General features: G+C 47.0%; 2 protein-coding genes across 2 annotated transcripts in view; one reads left to right on the top strand and one right to left on the bottom strand.

Moving 5' to 3' along the window:
* Positions 1-4,994: 4,994 nt before the first annotated feature.
* On the top strand, positions 4,995-15,793 carry LOC142733368 (putative hydroxypyruvate isomerase). Its single transcript, XM_075849535.1, has 8 exons — positions 4,995-5,390; positions 6,498-6,609; positions 8,027-8,141; positions 8,706-8,784; positions 10,113-10,162; positions 10,552-10,621; positions 11,916-12,050; positions 13,522-15,793. The coding sequence occupies exons 1-8, from the start codon at positions 5,189-5,191 to the stop codon at positions 13,590-13,592; spliced, it is 834 nt and encodes a 277-aa protein (XP_075705650.1). The 5' UTR covers positions 4,995-5,188; the 3' UTR covers positions 13,593-15,793.
* The window catches only part of LOC142733369 (KICSTOR complex protein SZT2-like), a gene marked incomplete at its 5' end in the record, with an annotated part of 100,860 nt that continues 90,849 nt past the window's right edge, over positions 14,271-24,281 (bottom strand). The window contains 7 exons of the mRNA XM_075849536.1: positions 14,271-14,697; positions 16,277-16,345; positions 16,807-16,923; positions 17,795-18,245; positions 18,837-18,959; positions 20,659-21,056; positions 22,842-22,901. Coding sequence (XP_075705651.1) covers positions 14,554-14,697; positions 16,277-16,345; positions 16,807-16,923; positions 17,795-18,245; positions 18,837-18,959; positions 20,659-21,056; positions 22,842-22,901 — 1,362 coding nt within the window. The remainder of the gene's footprint in view (positions 14,698-16,276; positions 16,346-16,806; positions 16,924-17,794; positions 18,246-18,836; positions 18,960-20,658; positions 21,057-22,841; positions 22,902-24,281) is intronic.

Raw genomic sequence — 24,281 nt, 5'->3', positions numbered from 1 at the left:
GTTAGGTGTCAACACAAGAAATTAAAAGCTGCTCATGACTAAGGAGCAGATGTTAGATGTTGCACGGCGCGGTGGGGAATGGTGTGTACCCAGTGACTAGATAGGAGAAGACAGTGTCAACTGAGGTCACGGCGTACGTGTGAAACGTGTTAATATAAAATGTATAATGTTGGTGGAAGCGAGAGGTGAAATGACGGCAAAGCATCAGATGGCGCTCGGCACTTCAGATTCATCAGGATAATGTGCGATACGGCGAGATCGTCAAAGGACTCGAGCACCTTCACTGCAGATTACAGATAATGGACAGCTCTCGAGACCGTAGTCATTTATTAGTGAGTAGGTCTAATATACGCGGTTGATCTCTGGCAGCGCAATCACACCCCGGTGGAGTGTCGCCTGCTAAAAAAATTATAGGGGTTTTCCAGGAGTTTAAAAAATTAGCCTGACAGTAAGAAATGGGATAAAATAAAAGAAATAACCAATATTTGCCTGTCATAATCCCCCGCCGTTACAGCGACAGCGCTCTGGAGTTCCCCGCCGCTCCAGTGATGATGTGCCGTATATCCACATGACCGCAGCAGCCAATCACTGGTCTCAGCCGTGATGATATCATGTACAGCACAAGTGATTGGCTGCAGCGTCATCACTACCGGACAAGTAAACAAATATTGGCGTGAACCAACGGCGGGGGATTTAACGAGCGAGTATTGGTTATTTTTTTATTTTATCCCATTTCCTAATGTCAGAATAATTTTTTAAACTCCTGGAAAAAAAACAAACACACCCAAAATATAACTGTGGTCAACCCCAATATATCACTCCCCTACGTCATATCTGCTGTATTTACGCTACGTGTGAACTCAAAGGGGTTCCAGGAAGCTGAGATATGGGGAGCTGTTTGGAGGGGTCTTCACACACGAAACCTGAAAAGGAGGGGGGGGGGTGTACTTAAAGGAATATTCCCATCATCCACAGAATATGCCATAAATGTCTGATAGGTGCGGGTCCCGTCCAGGGGATGATTGGAGAGGTGGCTGCGCACATTGAGGACATGCATTTTCCTGATAGGTGTGAGATCCGCAGCTATCAGACATTTATAGCATATCCTGTGAATACCCCATAAATACCTGTGATGGGAATATCCCCCTTAACCCTCAAAATCCTAGCCGAGCCAGCTGTGATATGGGGTGCTGTGTGGAGAGACCCTCACACTAAAGAGCGTCTTTGGCTGACATTGTGGTCAATATTCCATGTATATGTATCGTGAAAAATACAAACTCGTCCCCCAATATACAAGCCCTCTATACGGCTACGGCAACAGTCAGATATAAAAGTCAGGACTCTTGGAATGCGTGAAAAAATTAGCTGCGTTCATAGCGCCAAAACGGCTTAATTTAATGTGTTCCAGCCCCCATTGTTTTAAACTTGCCGTTCGAACAGTGGCAAATACAATGGACCCCAGTATAAGGCTCTGTCCATGATATCTATAACCACGACGCAGCGCTTGATCCGTCATACGAGATGCCATCGGCGCCCGACAGACCCCATTGACCTATAACAGGGTCCACTGGGTTCCATTGTTGTGACGGGGAGAGTAGCGCTGCACGCAATATTATTCTTCCTATTAAATCTGATGGAAACTGCGATACATACTGTATGTCAACAGATTAGGGGGTCCCCTGCACGCCATTTGGCTTTCTCATACGACGCTTTCAGCACCGCGTCATGGCTTATTTGTATGCATGGAAGCCATGATGCCGATGTCAACCACTCTGCTACCCGCTACATCTCTCCGCTCATACCTACCAACCGTCCCAGATTCAGCGGGGCAGTCGAGGATTCCGGGTGTTGTCCCGCTGTCCCGGGCAGCCAGGGGTATGTTCCGCTGTCAACTATATCTGAGTCCTCAGGACGCAGCTACAGTTTAACCCAATGCTGGAGCAAGGAACTGTCAGCTCCCTGCTTCAGCATTAGTTCAGAGCGGAGGAGCAGAGGGAGCTTCTCCGCTTGCCGAGGACTCCCCGGGCACAACTCTACTTTAAGTACTGTGCCCGGGGAAGCTCTTGAAGTAGAGCTGGGTGATTAATTGAATTAATTTGATTAATTCACCCTCAGGGGCTCTCACGATTCCATTTTTTAACAAAATTGTTGAATTGATTCTTTAGTGCCGCTGTGCTGCAGGAGGAAGCTCTGCCCCGCCGCCTCGTCACTGCCTGGTCTGCCCCGCCGTCTCGTCACTGCCTGGTCTGCCCCGCCGCCTCGTCACTGCCTGGTCTGCCCCGCCGCCTCGTCACTGCCTGGTCTGCCCCGCCGCCTCGTCACTGCCTGTTCTGCCCCGCCGCCTCGTCACTGCCTGGTCTGCCCCGCCGCCTCGTCACTGCCTGGTCTGCCCCGCCGCCTCGTCACTGCCTGGTCTGCCCCGCCGCCTCGTCACTGCCTGGTCTGCCCCGCCGCTTCGTCACTGCCTGGTCTTCCCCGCCGCCTCCTCACTGCCTGGTCTGCCCCGCCGCTTCGTCACTGCCTGGTCTGCCCCGCCGCCTCCTCACTGCCTGGTCTGCCCCGCCGCTTCGTCACTGCCTGGTCTGCCCCGCCGCCTCGTCACTGCCTGGTCTGCCCCACCGCTTCGTCACTGCCTGGTCTGCCCCGCCGCCTCGTCACTGCCTGGTCTGCCCCGCCGCTTCGCCACTGCCTGGTCTGCCCCCATCTGTCTCTGCTTCCTCATGGAACTGCTGTTCTGTACTGAACAAAATGATACAATACAGAATAGCGGTTCCCGCGAGGAAGCAGAGACTCCTAGTATATAGCCACACCGCCCCATTGTAGATAGCAACCCCCTACCTTGTAGATCGCAACCCCCCTCCCTTGTAGATCACAACCCCCCTCCCTTCATTGTAGATCGCGCCACTAGGAGCTGAATCCCTGGTTTAAAGCGTCGACAATCTGCTTGGAGATTCAGCTCCTAGTGGCAGCTTCAGCGGCACGATCTACAAGGGAGGGGGTGCTGCGATCTACAAGGGAGGTGGGCTGCTATCTGCTTGAGGGTGTGGCACTATCTACATTGGCACTGTGGCACTATATTGGGGGAGTGGCACTATGTGGGCACTGTATGTGGCACTGTCACTATATGTGGGCACTGTGGCACTATCTACAGGGACATTGCGCCACTTTCTAAATTATTTTTTTAACGGCCATGAAAAAACGGACAGACAGACTAGAAATGGATGAGAATTTGGAGACACTGATGCAAAATCGACATGAAAAACTGACAATTGATCAGTTTTCAATGGCCATTTTTTTCTCACAGTCGTTTGGAGTGGCCTAAATGACTGATGCCAGGAGTCCCGTTCACATGTACCGTGTCTGGGCTGGGAAATCACATGGATAATTTTTTACGGTCGTGTGAATCGGGCCTTAATGTCATTCATTTAACACCCCATGGTGGGGCCGGTAGTGACAGGGTCCTGCTCAGAATTCAGACACCGTAATGTGATCTCGCCCCAGAGTGACTGCTCAGCGCTATCTGCCCGGCCCTGCTGCTATTTACACTGCTCTCGTCTGCAATGTCGGAGTCCGGCTGAGGGGGTGACGGGCAGAGGGGGATGTTAGTGCACTCAGTATATAATGGATTATAGATTCTGTTAACCTGTTCCCTGCCGGGAACACAGAAGTTATAATTAGATAGACATTTTTCCAATTGTATTTATGATTTAAAAAAAAGTATTTGCAGAGCTTAAAAGTTGTGAAGTTACGTACAATAATTATAGCAATATATGAAGTTATTTATATAGAGAAAATTTATTCAATTATCTCTTGGTATTACTGATAAATCAGAAAAAAAATAAGAAAAATCGAGATTCAAATTGAAAATTGTCCAAAAAATATATCAAAATTTTTTTTTTGGGGTAAAATCGCCCAGCCCTACCTTGAAGTCACTGTCCATATATGTACAGTGACATCAGGGGTACCCTCTAGGAGCGGAATCCCCGGCCTATGCTCTGGCTGGGGAATCCACTCCTAAAGGGAGTCCCAATGGCGCTATCTACAGGGAACGGTGGCCATATATTCAAGGGGGTTGTGGCACTGTCTACATGGGCACAGTGGCACTATATAGGGGCAATAGCTACATGGGCACAGTGGCACTATATTGGGGCAATAGCTACATGGGCACAGTGGCACTATATAGGGGCAATAGCTACATGGGCACAGTGGCACTATATAGGGGCAATAGCTACATGGGCACAGTGGCACTATATAGAGGCAATATCTACATGGGCACAGTGGCACTATATAGGGGCAATAGCTACATGGGCACAGTGGCACTATATAGAGGCAATATCTACATGGGCACAGTGGCACTATATAGGGGCAATAGCTACATGGGCACAGTGGCACTATATAGAGGCAATATCTACATGGGCACAGTGGCACTATATAGGGGCAATATCTACATGGGCACTGGCACTAGGGACTGCTAAGCAATATACTGTATGGAAGCATTATACCATATGGGGGCATTATGCTGTATGGTGGCAGCTATGGGGGCATGATACTGTGTGGACTGAACCGGGGGTGTATGGGCGGGGATTGGGTGGGATTAGAGGCTACGCACGCCGGATCGGTTGTCCCTCTTTGTGATACTTGGAAGTTGGGCGGTACGCTGCCTGTTTTTTGTTTTTACAAATGGCGCGACCTTGGCAGCCAATCAGTGCAGAGTGCGATGATTTTTTTGTCCGTAGTGACGTCACAGTGGCGTACATCGACCTCTGATCGCTGTGCTGTGTACGAATGCGTTTTTATTATTGAAATTAATAAAGAAAACCTGGAGAAAAAAAAATGTTCATTCAGTTCGCACTGTGTTTATAGTATTTTATACACGTAGCCGCCTAGACTGTGCGGGAAATGAGACAATACAGAATACTCCACCTGCGCTTACATATATACACATATATATATGGAGCGTATATAGTAATGGAGGGAGGACCGGAGCTGCTCTCTTCCTTTACTTCATGGATCCCCGCCAGTTATCGGAGCTGTCAGGACTTTGCCCCCTGGCTCAGTGCACAGTACAGGCCGCGGCCTAGCTCCTCCCGCACATCCCCGGACTTTCCTGACAGCCGCACCTCGTCCTGCACCGCCCCCTCACCCGCCTGGTGCGCACCGGAGCCGCTCTCCCTCCATCCCCAGCTCGATGCCGCCGCCATTACGCTTCGCAGCCAATATCTCCTGGTTATTCCAGGACATTCCCGACCTCCCCGGGAGGATCACAGCTGCGGCCCGGGCCGGCTTCCAGGCGGTGGAGGTGGCCTGGCCCTATGCCGCTGATCTCGGGGCGATGAGTGCCGCTCTGAGGAAGAATAACGTGGAGCTGGTGCTGATTAACACTCCTGCAGGTGACTCTGTGTAAACATGGCGTTTGGGGGCTGCTGTGTGTTGCTAGGTTACAGGACGGTAGGCGCCATTTTTAATTTGCGCCATTTTCTTCGGTTTGACGCTAATTGATCACATAACTTATATTTACGGGAAGGTGTCCGGGCCGTATAAAGCTGTCCTTTTTTTTTATTTTACGGACCGTGCTGCCATACTTTATAATGGAAGCACGCGTGACTGTCCGCGGCCAGCCGTGCCCTTAAATACCGTGATTACGGGCATGGGGCCTAACTTCTTCTGTTACGGAATATTTTGCGCGGTAGTGGGCGACGTTTGGAGAACGTTGGTAAATCAGTTTCCTTGGCGCCGCTATAAAGCCACGTCTATTTTTCAGCACAGTTGGCAATTTTTTTTACGTCTGTAAATATGGGGCGGCCATCATCAATATCGCGATCAATTTGAACGCTATTTTCTAGACAGAGATTTCAGGAAAATTGGCGTCTCATTGCGTTAATTTTCTCACCAATTGAGTGAGTTTAGTATTGTGTGGTCTGGTTCCCATTCACTGACAGTAAGCAGAGATACAAAGTCACAGAACTTTTCATTATACAATGAATATGTGACGGCCGGGGAGGTCGGTGTCGTGTCTGGATCATTGGATGCTGGATAATTGAAATCCTTATTTTTTCAGAATTCTTGCGTTGTAAATTCGATCGTTCAGAAAATCGGCGCCATGTCAGCAGCGTGTAATATAAATCTGCCTGTACGTATCAGACCCGACCACACCTGCGGTAACGTGGCGTTCACTATTTGCGTCACTATGTCCCTTATAGGAGAATCTAACAAATCGGCTGTATGCTATAATGAGATTATCCTTATGGCGCAATAGTGCAGTTACTTAGCCACACCCCTAAAAAACGGTTAACTAAATATGGCGCTTATTATGTGAAGTCATTGCGCGATTTCTCTCAACAGCGGCTGAAATTCAAAATGGCTACTACGGTAGGGGAAAATTAACGTACAAACTAATAGGCTCACGTGCTGCGGCGCCTCCGGTCGGACATTTTTGTATTTAGACATTTTACTAATAAATCCTCATTGCAAAAACGGAAAATCCTTCTTCTGTGCAGGAGACGTGCCGGCCAGGGAACTGGGGCTCGCTGCTTTACCCGGGATACAAGATGAATTCCGCGCCGGTCTGGACCAGGCAGTTACTTGGGCTCGTGACTTGGGCTGTAAAAGGTAACTGGAGGGTTATAATATTTTTTCATAATTACATCCTGTATTTATACTCCAGAGCTGCACTCACTATTCTACATGCATCAAAGCTGAAATCTCCCAGCATTCCTTGCGTGTTCAGCATCTGCACAGAGCTCTGATGAGTTTCTTTGTACGGGGCCTGAGGTAGTCATCTGATATGGGAAAAACAAACTGACCCTGCATTATAGGAGCTCAGCTTAGCTGTTAGGGTGTGTCTGTCCACAAGCCTGCTGACTGTTTCCAATAACAACCAGCAAACTAGAGAATACAGCTCTGGAGTATAATACAGGATGTAACTCAGGATCAGTACAGGATAAGTAATGTAATGTATGTACACAGTGACTCCACCAGCAGAATAGTGAGTGCTGCTCTGGAGTATAATACATGATATAACTCAGGATCAGTGCAGGATAAGTAATGTAATGTATGTACACAGTGACTCCACCAGCAGAATAGTGAGTGCAGCTCTGGAGTATAATACAGGATGTAACTCAGGATCAGTACAGGATAAGTAATGTAATGCATGTACACAGTGACTCCACCAGCAGAATAGTGAGTGCTGCTCTGGAGTATAATACAGGATATAACTCAGGATCAGTGCAGGATAAGTAATGTAATGTATGTACACAGTGACTCCACCAGCAGAATAGTGAGTGCAGCTCTGGATTATAATACAGGATATAACTCAGGATCAGTACAGGATAAGTAATGTATGTACACAGTAACTCCACCAGCAGAATAGTGAGTGCAGCTCTTGAGTATAATACAGGCTGTAACTCAGGATCAGTACAGGATAAGTAATGTAATGTATGTACACAGTGACTCCACCAGCAGAATAGTGAGTGCAGCTCTGGAGTATAATACAGGAGGTAACTCAGGATCAGTACAGGATCAGTAATGTATTGTATGTACACAGTGACTGCACCAGCAGAATAGTGAGTACAGCTCTGGAGTATAATACAGGGTGTAACTCAGGATCAGTACAGGATAAGTAATGTAATGTATGTACACAGTGACTCCACCAGCAGAATAGTGAGTGCAGCTCTGGAGTATAATACAGGAGGTAACTCAGGATCAGTACAGGATCAGTAATGTATTGTATGTATACAGTGATTCAACTCTTAGATCATTGTCTAATGAAGACTTTTGCAACTTTCTAAAAAAAAAGTCTTTCAGTTCCCCATTTTTTAAGATCTCTGCTTGCTGTCAGATAATCTAATAAAAAAATGCAAAATCACATGTACTGAGATGCAGTTTTTCCACTGTGGCCTAAGGGAATGTTCCCACCATACACATTGAAGTTTGGGATAAACAGGGATTTAAAATAACAGTGCACCCGAAAAACTGGGCTGCTCCAATTGGCAGCACTGACCTTTCCTGTGGGCGTCCTCTCTTACAGGATCCACGTCATGGCAGGGCGGGTACCAGCAGGCGTTGACAGGGCAACTATTGAGAAAGAGATGGAACAGACGTTCATAGAGAACCTGAGATATGCAGCCGATATATTAAACCAGGTAAATGTGGGGTTAAGACTTGTCACCAGCCCGGGGTATGATGGGGGCCGACACGTCAATGTCACCCCCCCATAAAATGCAGAATTACAGCAGTACAGCCTGTATTCACTATTCTGCAGCTTCAGAGCTTAAATCTCCCAGCATTCTCTGCTTGTCCAGTGTCTGCACAGAGCGTGCTCTGGTGATTTGCATTCTGGGAAGTGTAGTCTTTACTCCAGGCTCCGCACACTTATCTGATGTGGGAAAAACTAACTGCCCGCCCCCCCCCCCCCTGCATTATATCATCTGAGCTAAGCTGCAAGACTGTCTCCGATGATAAGCTTGCTGACTGTTTCCAATAGCCATCAGCAGAATGGTGAGTGTATACGATATGATATGTATGTTATGTACAAAGTGACAACTGTTCATGTAGAATCTTTCTATAAACTGTAAAACCGAGATCAGACGGGGACAATGACTTTAAAGATAGAAAGCAAATAAGAAATTTTAAATTGGGAGGGGGGTGTGGATACTTTTTCGATGTGCTGTGTCCTGTCCCCGGTGTAACCTTCACTTCTCTCTCAGGCTGGGATGGTCGGTCTTATTGAACCTATAAACTGCCGCATCTCGGAGCCCAGGTATTTCCTAAACACCCCGCAGCAGGGTAAGTGAGAATCCGGCGGGTTATGATTTTCTGGCTTTTTAAAGCGAATGTTACGTTTTAATATCGTCATTTTCAGGTCCAAGATGCTTTGCTGTTTTTTATTTAGTTTCTCTGATACAAATCTCCAAATCCCCTGCATAGAATAAATGATACAATTCTGTCTGCCTGCAGTCACCACTAGAGGGAGCTCAGGATATCTTATTAAAGGGGTTGTACCACAAAACACATGTATCCCCTATCCACAGGATAGGGGATACATGTGTGATCGCTGGGGGTCTGACCGCTGGGATCCTCAACGATAAGGAGAATGGGGTACTGAGAGTCCCCCGAAGTGCTCCATGAGACGCATGGGACTTCCGGGGTCTGTGTCTGGCAGCTCCATAGAAATGAATGGAGCACTGCTCGGGCTTGTGCGCGTGCGTGACTGGCGCTCCATTCATTTCTATGGAGCTGCTGGACACACAAGCCGGACACAGACCCCAGAAGTCCCAAGCTTCTCATTAAAGGAACAGTGTCATCACAAATTATTTTTTAATATGTTAAAGATGTTAGTGCTTTATTAAAAACGTTTATATTTATTTGTGTGTTTGTGTTTTACTTTTTCTTATTTTTACACTTTTTCTTCCCTATGGGGGCTGCCATTTTTTGTTCCATTTCTGTATGTGTCGATTAACGACACATACAGACATGGAATACGGCAGCCACAGTCCCATAGGGACTGCGAACGGCTCCCGTCCCATTCACTTGTGTGTACGGCGTCTGTGTGGGAACTTCAGGGTACTCTCGGTGATCCCTGAGGGTCCCAGCGGTCGGACCCCCAGCGATCACACGTGTATCTTGCGGATAGAGGATACATGTGTTTTGTATATTAATATTATATAGTATAATATATTAACAGTATTTAGTCAGCTCCCCCTAGTGGTGGCTGCAGGTAGACAGAATTTCATCATCTAAGGCCCCATGCACACGGCCGTGCTCGTAATCTCGGACCGCGATTGCGAGCACGGCCGGCTGTCTGTATTTTCGGCCCGTGCTGTGACATGTCCCATCTTTTGCGTTACACTTCTACGGCCCGGACACTTTCCTGTAAACCAACGGGCAGGTGGGTCCGTAATTGCGGTCTGCAATTACGGATGATTTTTACAGTCGTGTGCACGGCGGCCTCAGTCTATGTGGAGGATTTGGCGCTCTTTGTCAGGAAAACTGAGCAGCTCCGACAGATGTGAAGTTATATAATGGAATCTCTGATCTATTTATATATAATAATATAATTTGCTGCTCCAGGGAGGACATTTCCTTTAAGTTTGGATGTATTTTGTTTCTTCCAGGGGCCTTGATCTTAGAGAAAGTGGGGAGACCCAATCTGAAGATGCAGATGGCAAGTATGAGAGACCCGGCCGCTGGAGCAGATTCCATTATCAGAGGCGACTGGTCACACAGGGCAGATTTACTGCAGATTTTGCATGAATTTTTTTTAAGCCCAAACCAGAATTGGACCCAAGAGAGCCGACCTATAAGGCCTTCCTGTAGATATTTCTTCTTTTTTGGTTCCGTTCCGGGTTTTGGCTTCAAAAATAATGGCAAAATTTGCAGCAAATCTGCGCTTTGTGGCCAAGGCCTTGGTATCATAGCTGATAATTATCATTAGTGATTGTTAACGCTGTTTCATTGTTTGGATCGTTAATGATCATCGCTTCATCTATGGACGGCTGCGACCGCCTGCCTGCGGCGTCTTCATAACCGGAAGTTTGTTTTTTTTTGTCGCAGGATCTTTATCATTGGCAGATAATGGACGGAAATCTCACTGAGAATATTAAGACGTATTTTCCGCTGATCGGTGAGAATAACGTTGTTACTGTTCCTTACCGCATAGATGTTCTTATATTAGAAGACGGTGTCTTAAAGGGGATGTCCATACAGAACTCTGATCGACCGCGCCAAAATGAGTGTGACTAACTGCCTAGCAACAGGCCCCACCCCCACAGGTGACCACCCTGGCTGGAGCCCACGGATCTGTGTTTTCTGTCCTATTAATCCACGGACATCGTATATTTCACAAGATGCAATCGTTGCTCCCCCCGTCACGTGTCTCTTGTCCACAGCCTCATTACTCGCCATCAATAATCCATTCATCATCCTGTTATATTGCACATGGCGGACCTTCCCTTGTAGCTTCTGGGCCCCAGTGCTAAATCTGTAACCAGACCCCCCATCTACCATACTCCATTTATAATACTGGTGTCTTATGTGGTAGAGGGGGCTTTGGAGCTCCTCGGGCACCAGGGCACGGCTGCTGCCTTTACACCCATTATAGCAGCGCCCTGACTGAGATGCTCTAATTAGCTTGTGCAGTTATTAACATACATGGTACCTTTAAATGAATGATTTACAGATTTATTTGCAATATTTTATTACAAAAAAAAAAGAGAATCCAGGATCCCAGCTCCTCCCCTTTGTTGAGGCCCCTCCCTCCTTTTTAAGGCTCCTCCCCTTGGCCTGTGTGTGGTAGGTACCTGATAATTTTTCTCATTGGAGGCTTAGTTGCTTTTCGTTTATAATCATTCTGTTCTTGCTTGAATATAACTAAGCAGCAATCACTGGTCATAGTTGTGCTCGAATGGAGCAGAGCTGCAGTGTAAAGCATTGAGGGACAAAGCCTCTTGATGAGAAAGGTGGAGGAATTCAGACTCCAATAGACAATGCGGATCAGCTGGAGTCACTTATCTTAGCTGTGGCCTAAATAGAGCAGATCTAAAAAGCAGCCGACACTGAAGAAATGAAATATCAGGTAATCAGTTCCCAGACGCTTGTTTATAATAATCCGGGATTCCGGGCTGCAGGTGCCGGATTATCAGATTATTATTGAACGGAAAAAAATGCCTCAACGAGTGTTTTGACAAGTTTTTGTCAAACCACTGTGCAAAAAACGTCTGGAGCAGTTTTTGCAGGAGGAATTTTCCTCCTGCAAAAAACTCTGTGTGAACACAGCCTTAGAATCGCTGATCTATTCACTGCGGGTTTTCTCCGGGTTATCGACTGATGTTTGCGCTTCGCTCTTTTCTACTATAACCCCCTCCGTCTCTGACAGAATGAGAGGTCACTGACGCCGGCGTCCTCTTATCTCTGCGCAGGTCACGTTCAGGTGGCTCAAGTGCCTCATCGCAACGAGCCAGACAGTCCCGGGGAGCTGAACTTCCTGTATCTCTATGACCTCCTGCAGGGACTCGGATACCAGGGCTACATCGGATGTGAATACAAACCTCGAGGTGAGTGTCCCTGAACCCCAGGCCGGATGTAGACTGTCATATAAAGGGGGCAGGAGGAAAAGTCAAGAAGCAGGGGGCACCGCAATGTGGGAGACCCTTGATTAGTTGGCACTCACCTTTTTATACAATCCAGACAAAAATCTGACCTTCAGACTCCTCCCCTATTATTGAGGCTCCTCCCCTCAGTCTATACTGCATTTTCCCAAAACTTTTTTTCGTTTCTTGTGGTTTAGAATCATTCTGTTCTTGCTGTTATTTTATCTCTATGTTCTGACTTCATGCTCAGCTTATATACAGCAGCCAATCTGAACAAGCAGAGCTGCAGTGTAAAGCATGGGGACAGAGCAACAGCATGAAACTGTGGCACAGTGGATTTCAAATGGAGGGGTGCTAACTGTGCAATACCCTTTCAGTGTGTTTGGTGCAACTTTGTAAATACTTTTTATTAAAAATTCTTTTTACTTTTTGAGATACAGCTGCTTTGTATCCGACCGTAGTGGTGTGCACGGCTGTGATTTTCGGCTCGGAAGGCTGCGGAGTGTCACCCGCGTGCATTCATTTCTATGAGCCTGGACCGCAGAACACGGGCCGTGATAAGGCATGTCCATTCTTTTTGCGGTCCAGGCTCCTGGGCAATGCACGGACCGTGGAAACCGCGGGCGTGTGCATGGGCCCATAAAAATGAATGGGGCCGCAATTCACCCGCAGATGGGGCCTAAGTGATTCACACGGCTGTGTTCAGATTGTGATATACAGACCGTATGGCGTTCTTATTTCCTGGACCAACCACAGTTCCGGGAGCCGGGCTTCCAGCATCATAGTTATATATGGCGCTAGGAGTCGCTGCATCGCCGCGGTAACACGGTCCCGTGCTGAAAACATGATTACAGGACAGGTCAGTAGTCCCACGGGGAGGCAGGGACTCCTAGTGTCATAGATAACTATGATGCTGGAAGCCCGGCTCCCGGAACTGTGGTCGGTCCAGGAGACACGGCCGACATACGGTCCCTATATCATGGACCGAACACGTGAATCCGGCCTAAGGCTCCATGATGATACGGAGCCACTCGTGATTCGTGGTCGTACAGAAACTCGCAGACAACTTAAATGTTTCCCTATGGAAAAAATGTTGCAAAACGTGGAGTCCCGGTGGGGTTTGTTGTAACGGTCACAGGAAAACATTGAATTCGTCTGCAATTCTCGGACGACTCCAATATTATAAAGAGCCGAAGAACATTTTATTGGATAAAGGATTCAGTGGGAGACATTGGGCAAGGTTTAAAAAATAATAAAGAAAATCAGCTACTACTCCCTAGTATAGAGGGATGCTGCCCCTTTAAAAGGGAGCGGATTGCACTTAAGTAATTGTGCTAGCAAAGTGTATATAAGCGCAATAATAAAAACGTGGATCAAACCTGAATTGAACGCCACACGCTGAGGTCTCCGACCGTTATTATTGTTGTTTCTTCAGGAGATACGGTGACCGGACTCAGGTGGATGGACACTTACAGGGGACGTGGAGATCAAGACGGAGCCGAGTAATCAGGAGATGGAGAACGTCAGCAATATCAAGACAGAGCCGAGTAATCAGGAGATGGAGAACGTCAGCAAGATTCAGTAACTTCTGCCTTGAGGAATCTTCTTCTGTGAATTTGTTACAAATCCCATTCAGCTGTGTCTTAGTCCTATCTTTTCTTGGGAAAGCCGGGTGACCACAATATGGCCAGAGATGACCTCCTAGGTGGTATATATGCCTAGTTATGCAACAGTAGAGGGGCAAAGAGATATATCACTGCATACCTAGACAGATTGACACTGGGAAAGCTGGGTGACAAGCAATATGGCCGCCATTAAAGCTACTAGAGAGATGGTCACCCAGCTTTTCCTTGCGCCTGTATGTCAGATATGCCTTGCTATGCATCTAAACAGGAGCAAGAGATAGATCACTGCATAACTAGGCAGATTTACCATTCAGGAGTCTGTGAAAGCTGGGTCACAAGCAATATGGCCCCCGTTAAAGCTACTAGAGCGATTCTCAACCAGCTTTTCTCCGCTCCTGTATGTCAGATATACCTTGGGATAGATCACTGCATGACTTGTTAGATTTGCCATTCAGGAGTCTGGGAAAGCTGGGTGATAACCCCTGGACTTCACTATAATTCAGACCATTAAGGAGACCAGTCAGCTGGTTATGATCACGTCAGACAGCGCTCGTGAAGCTTCTGTATAAGATAACATCATTTATTCATATAATTAGGACTCTGGGACATTTACATATCATTTACATAAAATCTTACAATTGTCTAATTAACTCCACATTTGGCTTCATCAGTTTTAAAAGTAAAGAAATTTGTAGTAACTCGGATTGTGGACACGACTTTCCTCCCTCCCGGTGGCGATCAGCAGAGGTTTATAGCAGCAGATACCCCTCCCCCATCTTACGGGATTTAGTCCTTTATAACGAGCGGCGGCGGTCAGAGGAGGCAGCGAGCGGCGGCGGCGGTCAGAGGAGGCCGCTCCACAGGTTGAAGCATGCAGTATTAATAACAGACTCCAGGTGGTGGTACGTAGAGACCAGCTGCGGTAATGGACTCTCGCTGTTCTGCGGCTGCTCCGGAAATGGCTCTCGGAACACGACCTTCAGACTCTGAGAAACGAGAGAGAAAAAGGTCAAAATAGGAAACAAACGAGACCATAAAGTTACACCGGCAGATATGGCCACGCCCCCCGCGCCAAAACAAAAAGACTAAAGTTGCAAAGTTTATAAATATTAGAAATGAGCCCCATTGTATTATTAACCTTGTTCCGGTTTTGCTTTGCTATGTACCTAGTGAATATTAGTGTCCCTGGACATGAAAACCTCCATTCTTTACACTGCAGGCTGCATCCAGAGAATGGCACCAAATAGAAACAAGGTTTATATTACAAAGTAACTTCTCTTACTTTAAGCTTTTATATAAAGAAGTTACATATGGGGGTAACAGAGGGTTCCCCACTAGGGACCCAGCGCTATGTAATGGTTTTAATCGAAGACTTTCAGCATCGAAGGCGATGGGACGACCGATGGGAAGATGGACGACGTGCCCTCCGCTCCGCTGACAACAGATTAAAGGAAGTTTACTGTATACTATTGCACTAGATGATTACAGGGGTCATCATTGAAAGTCTTATATAGATTACCACCCAGCTTTCCCAGGCTCCAGTGCGGCAAATTTGCCTAACTATGCAGCAATATAGGGGGTAATATGCTGTATAACTAGCCAGATTTGCCATGCAGGAATTTAGGAAAGCTGAGTGACGAGCAATATGGTCCCTATGACAGCTCTGTAGGAGGTTACCACCCAGATTTTCCAGGCTCCTGGGTGTCAATACAGCTCCTGTGTGGCAAATCTGCCAGCAATGCAGGTGATGTATTACTGTATAACTAGACATGTTTGCCATTCAGGGGCTTGAAAAAGCTGGGTCACTACATTTCTATTTTCCAGCAGATTTGCTGACTGCCCATGTTATTAGCAGCGCGCTCTTTTATTCGTGTTAATCGGATAATGACCGTATTAACGCAGCGACAATTTTTGCCCTCGGTGACCGTTTAAGTGACAGACTCCTGGCGGCGCCGCTTTCAGCGCAGGATTAATTTGTAATCCTCAAAGCTTCCTGTTCTGCGGATCCAGGCAGAAAAGAGACAGACAGACTGACACCTCTGAAATCTCCATCTTTGAGGATAAATTTATTCCGCTCCAGAACTTTCCCATTTGCTTTGATTTCTGTTTTCAGCCGTTTAATATACAAAAATGAAAATAACAGCAGTTCACAGTTACAAAAAGCGAGGACAGACGCGGGAGGCGGGGCTGAGCGGCCACGTTCTGCGCTTACACTGCATAATCCAATCATCTCACCCTCACATTTACAATTACACTTGTACACAGTCTAGACAATCCTCTGTGAGCGGAATACAGCAGCAGCGCAAATCTCTCTCCTGGCCTTAAAGTTTGTTACAATGTATCAGTCTGGATTCACAGATTATTGTCTAGAAAGGATACAATTGTAACAAATCCTCAGCTGTGAGAAACATAAGGTCGAGATGGGTTGTCAGCCTCTGGGTGTAAACAACAATAATGTTCCCATTCACTCACAGCAAGCAGAGATGTTGAAAATGGTGAGGAATATGAACACAAAAGTCTATTAGAAAGTTGCAGAAGTGTTTACTATACAATAATATCACTTACCGTTTTAGCAGAATGGGAGTCTAGAAAAACCAGTACAAAGCAATCAGTGAATTTCTGGTTGAGGACGACCTGTGCGGGAGGAAAAGCACAGATGTGAACGACGCCTTATATACTTTACAAGGTTTCGATGTTCCTCTGCTCCCCTCAATAATGTAGAAATCTCTGCTACCTGTTGTGACCACTAGGTGGCAATCTGTATGAGGTGCCTGTTTAGTCAATGGGAGCCATATACAGTTGTTTACAGAGCGCCTCCTAGTGGTGGCAACAAGCAGGTGAGATTCTTGTATGTGTGTGTACAGAGGAACAGCACTAAAGAAAATGCTACAGACATTCGTGCTGCTGGTCCCTTTCATCCTGATTGCAGCTTCACTTCATGTAGGAGCGGGAGTGAAACATCTACCATCCAAACCTAGGAAAACGCTGAATGTAAATCTGTTTCCTATACAAAAGCCCCAAGGAGGTTAAAGGGGTATTCCGATGTCATCCACATGATATGTCTTAGATGGGTCTTATGGGATGGGGCTACTCACCAGGTACTGCGTGCCACTGTCCGCGCTGTAGAAGTGCCGGCAGCTCTGAGGGAAGCGGCTCAGCAAAACTTTGATGAGACTCTGATACCACTGAACGTTCATGGAGAGGAGGAATTCCTGCGGAGGCGTAAAGAGTCCGTCATACACAAATTCAGCTCTGCTGTGCGGCATTGCAGAGGAAACGGTGTATGGCAATCTCACATAGAAGAAACATATAGCAGGGCATTATAGGATCAGCTAAGTAAGGTGTATCTGTCAGAACATTGCAAATGCAGCTCTGGATGTGACTAGACTATAGGACATGATGTTACAGCAGAACTGCAAAAGCAGCTTTGGATGTAAATGGAGTATAAGGGTTCACACCAAGTAGATTTCTTGCAGAAATTTCTGCGACAACTTCAAAACATCCGAATGTGGTTTGTAAAAATCCATGCACTTGCTGTAGAATCAACCTCAGTCAGATGTGTGAACATACCTTAAGGCATGATGTAACAGCAGAATTGGGAATGCTGCTTTGGATGTGATTGGAGTATAAAATATGATGTAATAGCACAACTATGAAAGCAGCTTTGGATGTGATTGGAGTATAAGATATTTATACAGCTCTGTATGTGACTGGAGTATAAGATATGAATACAGCTCTGGATGTGACTGGAGTATAAGATATGAAAGCAGCTCTGGATGTGACTGGAGTATAAGATATGAAAGCAGCTCTGGATGTGACTGGAGTATAAGATATGAAAGCAGCTCTGGATGTGACTGGAGTATAATATATGAAAGCAGCTTTGGATGTGACTGGAGTATAAGATATGAATACAGCTCTGGATGTGACTGGAGTATAAGATATGAATACAGCTCTGGATGTGACTGGAGTATAAGATATGAATACAGCTCTGGATGTGACTGGCGTATAAGACATGATGTAACAAGTTCAGTACATGATAAGTGAAACAATCTTCTCCATAATATAAAATCTCTTCCATCTTACCAGCTGGGGGTCAATCTCCGCCACGCTCCTCCCATGTACGGCGTCCAGCAGCTCCTTCAGTTCGCTTGAGCTCAGCTTGCCCAGCCGCAGCTTGTCGGAGGCGAGCGGTTCTAGGAGGTAGAGACGCTTCCATAGGTTGTCCCTGCGGCAGTGGCACTTTGCGAGCTGCACCATCTCTACCAGCTGCCTCCTGGCGGCGCTCACCTCCGTACCCAGCAGTGGGAACAAATGGGCATTATAGAAATTGCCGGAGCCCGTCCTGCTCCGATCCCCCTCACTGCCCTCTTCCTGGCTTTCCATTTCCAGTCTCTGGCACTTTGTGAGCTCCGGGGCCCCGTCCAGGTCCTGTGGGTCTCTCTGGAGCCTCGGAGGTTTTTTGAAGCGTCTCATGTCAGCGGTGAGACGGGGGAATAACTCGCGCTGACTCGTCATGATGACATAGAATCTGAGCCTGACAAACAGAGGAGGAGGGGAAGGGGTTAATGAGGTTCAAAATCTAATACCAAATTATTGATTGTTTTTCCTATAACTTCTAAGATCCCAATCAACATCTACATCAATATCTACGTCCTTGCAGGCAAATATGTGACTATGTCCGGACACTGATGTGGATGAGGAGTTGGATCCATACAGGGTTTTCAGGACAAGATGAAAATGGCAGACAACAGGGAGCAGTAGACGGCCGTAGACCTAGAGTGGCCACACATGGGTCCGTTTACCCCCAGTATAGCAGTAGAGCTCTGATATTTTTCACTTTTGGTTGTCATTAAAGGGACATACACGGTCAGATATCCACATGATTGGAATGATTCTCCTGGAGGTGTCGGATCATTACAAGTTATACTGGAGGAGCGTAAAGAAAAGTCCGTATCAGCCACGACGCGTGTTCTGACGGACGGAGCCGATCACTTTAGTAACGGACACAATCATTATCAAATGTTTTTCTGGTTGTCCCCATTATCATCATTAAGGGTTGTTGTCACTTTAAGAACGGTTATAATAATCAATAACCACCAGACCCTCCTGTAGTTCTTGTGGGTACCTGAGGACGTGTCTCTCCTGTTCAGTTTGCTCTTCGAATGGCGCGGCGCTGTGGCAGACCAGTAGCGATACGTCAAAGTCATCGTGGTGTTGGGCGCCTTCCGAGTCCTTGTACAGCCCGGAGCTGCCGGGCGGAAGATGCGAGGAGACAAGCAGAGGGCGGTCAGTGAGGAATTCATCTTTATAATCACAGAAACTAATAAAAAAAATCATCAGCGCCGTATAAAGAAGAAGTTCTACAACTTTCTAATAGACTTTGTTTAGACTTGACCATTTTTAAGATCGTGGTTTGCTGTCAATGAATGAGAACACGGTTTACATTCAGAGGCTGCAGACCTATATATACCAAGTCCTGCTCTCAGCTGAAAAGAGGATACAATGTATCCGTCCAGGCAGCGCTCTGTGAGACGGACGCCTCAACAGCACAAATCTCTCTGGTAGTTTGTTACAATGTATCAGTCCAGGCAGCGCTCTGTGAGACACCTCAACAGCACAAATCTCTCTGGTAGTTTGTTACAATGTATCAGTCCAGGCTGTTTATCTCAGAGCATTGTCTAGACTGGAAACAATTGTATCCACTTCTCAGCTGAGAGCAGGACTAGGTATGTAAAGGGTTTGCTGTCTATAAATGTAAACAAGTGTTCTTATTCACTGACAGCAAACATCTGGGAAATGGTTGTAGAACTTTTCATTTATACAGTGATTATGCTTTATTTATACAAGGGGCACAGAGTGTAGTACGGCCCTGTTCACATCACGATTCAGCGTTCCATCAGACGTACTGTATACCTGCCGCTGTATAGGCGTACATTAGCGTACGTCACTCATAGGTTTCCATGTTAAAAAAACAAATACTGCGCGGTATAATTTTTTTTTTGCGGGATACCTCTGCATAGAATAGCGTAGTGCGCTCCACATTTCTATACAGCAAAAAAATAATATATACCAACGTATACCCGCCTGACAGAGGCCAAAAGGTCACTTTTGATTTTCTTGGCGCATACGCCAAACGCAGGGCTCCATCGAGGTGTGAACAGAGTTTAAGAAGAACGCTAAACGAAGGAGAAGTTACACGCTTGCCGCAGCCCCTAGTGCGGCACCTTCGGCTACGTCCACACGGTGGAAACCGCCGCAATAACTCTGCATCCCATTCATTACAATGGGAGTCGGACACTTATTTTTCCCTCTGATTTTTTCAGCTACCGGACAAAATAAGCGGCCGGATGATCTTCCGGCGGATTCCGCCCAAACCTCCCATTGAAGTGAATGGGAGTAGGAATGGCAGGATGAAGGCTATGTTCACACAGATTTTTTTGACGCGGAAACCGCGCCGCAAAACTCGTCAAAAACGGCCCGAAAATGTCTACCATTGATTTCAATGGGAGGCGGAGGCATCTTTTCCCAGCGAGCAGTAAAACCGTCTCGCGGGAGAAAGAAGGACATGCCCTATCTTCGGGCGTTTACGCCTCTGACCTCCCATTGACATCAATGGGAGGCAGGAGAAAGCATATTCTCAAGCTTCCTCAATCTGCTTCCAAACGGAATTTTGAGTCAGAATTTCCGCCTGCGAAAAACTCTGTGTGAACACAAAGCGGATCTTTGGCGGTTTATGACGATTGCGATGAAGTCATCAACCCAGGCACCGGCTCCAGCATCAGGACGTCAGTGCCGGTTCTTGCGTTAGGGACTTCGCCGGGATCTTGAGGACTGACCTGGGCAGCGCATATTCTGTGGGTGATAATGCTAGAAGTGTCCGATAGTTTGGAATATCTGATAATCCAGCACCAGAGGATGCCAGATAATCGGAGCTCCTCGGGCCTCACCTGTTCCAGGCGGACACCAGGCCGTACTCGTTCTGCTCCGCGCCGCTGCTTTTTTTGCCGTTGCTGCCGAGGACAGACGGACGAACCATTCTTAGCGGCTTCATGTGGTAAGTGCTGGCGTGGTCCGCGATGTAGTTGTACAGCTGGTGGGCAGCGATGATCTCGGTGGGCACGGACAGCAGGCTCTGGTACACGTGGTTGCGGCCGTACTTGGGGATGTCGGGGTGCTGAGAGATGAAGAGTTGCAGGAAACTTGCGAGATCGTAGCTCTGGCGTAAGGACATCATGGATCCCAGCAGATACTGGTGGACGACGCGCAGGTGGAAGTCGTAGCTGAAGGAGTGGACGTGCATCAGGTCCCGGACCTTGTCACACTCCTCCGTGAAGAGCATGGAGAGCTGCGGAGAGAGAGGACATTATACAACGTATGTACGAGCCGGGTGAGGGTCCTGACAGATGCCCCTGTGCCCACCAACATCGCCTTTGAAAAGTGACCCAATATTCATGACGGTATACCTTTAAGGGGAGCTCCCTGAATGCTACAGTATCATCTACATATAATGTAACTTTGCTTTATGTATCTTGTTCTGATCCTGAGCTACGTCTAATACTCTACTCACATCCAAAGCTGCATGTGTTACTTTCATCAAGACCGTGACGTCTCCCTGCTGCCCCCTGTAATTGTACACAGTATGCCCCGCTGTAAGGCATTGATAGAGATGTAGCTCTTACACCAATCACTGTACAGCAGAACTAAACGTCTCCCACAATGCAACACAACTAAGCGAAAATTATAGGGATGTGTCTATTGGTAGAGTAGTGTTAGACTCTGAGATGCAGCTCTGGATGTAACTGGAGTATAAGACAAAATGTAACTCAAGATAAATCAAGTTCAGTGAAATTCCCTTAATCCGGCATCCGACAATCCAGAAAGTCTAATAATCCAGCACAGAACTAAAGGATCATCTTCTATTTCATTAGACGGAGCAGCAGATTTTGTAGTTACTATTTATTTTGGGCGTTTCTACGACCGTCTGATAATATTTGATAATCTGGCAGGTATCGGGTCTTGTTGATTCTGGATTAAAGGAATTTTTCTGTCGTTGCAAAGTTTCTCTGTAGATTTAAGCTGTAAAATGTTCAGAACAGGAGCCGCCGTGTCCGCGCTACATTCAGTGGCGGCGAAACCATTACAATGGCGTGTACGGGAACCGCAAATGTCCAATATTGGAGGAAATAAGAGTTGGATTTCAGCCTGTCCAATCCTTTGTCTCTCTCAGGGTATGTTCACACACAGTGGTTTCAGGCGTATTTCGGGGCGTTTACGAAATGCCCCCGTTTTTCGGGGTGGAGCCGTTTTTCATTGACTCTATAGAAAAACAGCTCCAAAAACGCGAGTTTGATTAAAAAAACACCTGAAAGTCAGGCGCTGTTTTCCCTTGAGGACCGCTCCGTATTTTCAGACATTTTTTTGTAAGCGTGTGAACATAGCCTTAGAGATAACCGGCGCCGGATGTGTTTGGCAGTCCCTTATCTCTCTGTACCTATGTTAGAGTGCATGATTATTTTGCCAACAGCTCCTTCACGTGTCCAGCCGTCTCGCAACGTCACTGAGACACGAGGTACCGGACGCCTCATTGGCTCTTAGTGACATTCTCATGAATATTGGTTCACCTTGAAGAACATGTAGGTGACAGGGGCATTATAATATACCGAGTAACACCTGCACATTGTACGGCCATTTTGCACCATCACCGATCTACCACAGCGCCCCCTTGTGGTTGTGAGCAGTGCATGAACTGATAAACGCACAAAACCAACCGTCACCGGCGCCACTGCCTGCGCTGCTTCCCCCGGCCAGCCAGCCAAGATGGCAAATCCACCTCTTGCCATCCAAAATTTTCCCGACACCAACACCAAAACAATGCCCAAAGCCCAGCACAAAGGAGGCAAAACCCATCCTGACCGTCTCAGGGGAGCGGCTATCCGCAGAGGAGAGGCAGGGTCCCCGGAAGCGCAGTGGTACACGGAGGGTTAAGGTGACAACACAGGACAGGGCCGGAGACAGGCGGATGGATGAAAGCGTGACAGGCGGCAGACACGACACACACTGCGCAGCATCAACACCAGGGGGAGACGTGCAGAACGGGGCGTAGCAACCGGGGGTGAAGCGGGGGACGTACCGCAGACTCAGAGGCGCTTTCAGCGGTACTCCTGCAATGGGATCGGATGGAGATCGTCCCCTGATAAGAGAGGACGGGAGACAGGTACACAAGAGGAACACGCGGCCGCTACAACCAAATCTGGAGCCTTAAAGGGATTGTCCACTTCCCAAATCACCGTATACAGAAAAGTTCTCCAGCTCTCTAACAGACTTTGCGTTTCAACGTCTCAGTATTTCCAAGATCTCCGCTTGCGGACATGGAATGGAAACATTCATGTTTGCACCCAGAAGCTTGAAAACCTGTACAGACCTAATACTCCACACAGCTGAGATTTTGCTACAATTGTACCCAGTCTAGACAATCCTCTGCGAGCTACACGTATCAGTAGCGCAACTCTCCTTCCTGCTCCAGCAAGCAGAGATCTTGAAACTGGTGAGAAATTGAAGCACCAAGCCTATTATAAAATTGCAGAACGTCTCACTATACAATGATTCAGCTTCATGTACATAAGGCTGGAAAAACGTTAATCATCTTATAATGGAAATAATATTGTGAAGATGAAGATGAAGAGGGAACGGCACACAATGTATATTCTGCACGGGGGGAGATACCGCAGGGGACGTTTATTGTAGTTACTTCTTTGCCGAGTTTCCATCCACATCAATGTCCACATGTATACAAAACGATCACTCAAACCAGTAAGGTGTGGACAGTTACATAGATCGTGATTGAGATATAAACAATGTCCCCATGACAAGGCTGATCAAGGCCGGTGCACAAGACAGGAAGTGTTGTCATGAGGACATAGGAGTAGTAATGCTGCCGGCAAGGAAGTAAACTATTAGTCTACGGCAGCGTCCTTCACCCAACATCTTTATCATTCTCCTTCGGGCGGCACCCGGGGTGATAAGTAACGAGCCCCCGTTTTCGAACGTCTTCTCTGATTTTCACACAATCTGATTTATTTCCTTGGACAGGAACAATTTTAGTGCGGAAAAAAATGTTTCCAATCCAATAAAAAAAGTTCCAAACTGACATGAATGACAGAAAAATAAACTGCCCTGTTTTTACATTGCAAACTGGAGAGAGCCTGAGAAGAAAATACAATCTACAGTTCTCTGTTATCAGCCATGTCAGTCCGGCGAGTCCTGAAGCTGCTGCACTGGGGTCTCCTCCGTCCAGTCGCTATTTATACAGTCACATTATAAGACAATAACTGCTGTAGTGATTTACATTATAAGAAACTTCCGATAATCCGGCATGTTCAGGACCAGCGCAATTCTAGCGCAGTAGAAAGACGCCGATACAGAGACAGTAACGCACGCTGCCCCGTCTCCCTCCCGCCGCCATCTTACTGAACCCTCTGGTGCTGGATTAGTGGATTTTTAGTCCGGGATCTCTAGACACACGAAAGACCAGAGATTTATGGACCACTGGATGTTATAGGCAGGTTACTGC

This window comes from Rhinoderma darwinii, unplaced genomic scaffold (assembly GCF_050947455.1).
Source record: "Rhinoderma darwinii isolate aRhiDar2 unplaced genomic scaffold, aRhiDar2.hap1 Scaffold_943, whole genome shotgun sequence".
NCBI lineage: Eukaryota > Metazoa > Chordata > Amphibia > Anura > Rhinodermatidae > Rhinoderma > Rhinoderma darwinii.
Note: the sequence above shows the minus strand (reverse complement) of the source record. Positions and strands in the feature narration are given on the sequence as shown.

What these genes read in the sequence shown, in the direction of transcription:
- LOC142733368 (XM_075849535.1), top strand. Translation starts at nt 5,189, where the DNA reads ATGCCGCCGCCATTACGCTTCGCAGCCAATATCTCCTGGTTATTCCAG. An exon ending in CGTGACTTGGGCTGTAAAAG is followed by an intron (nt 6,610 to 8,026) that starts GTAACTGGAGGG and finishes CCTCTCTTACAG; the next exon opens with GATCCACGTCATGGCAGGGC. An exon ending in CAGCCGATATATTAAACCAG is followed by an intron (nt 8,142 to 8,705) that starts GTAAATGTGGGG and finishes CTTCTCTCTCAG; the next exon opens with GCTGGGATGGTCGGTCTTAT.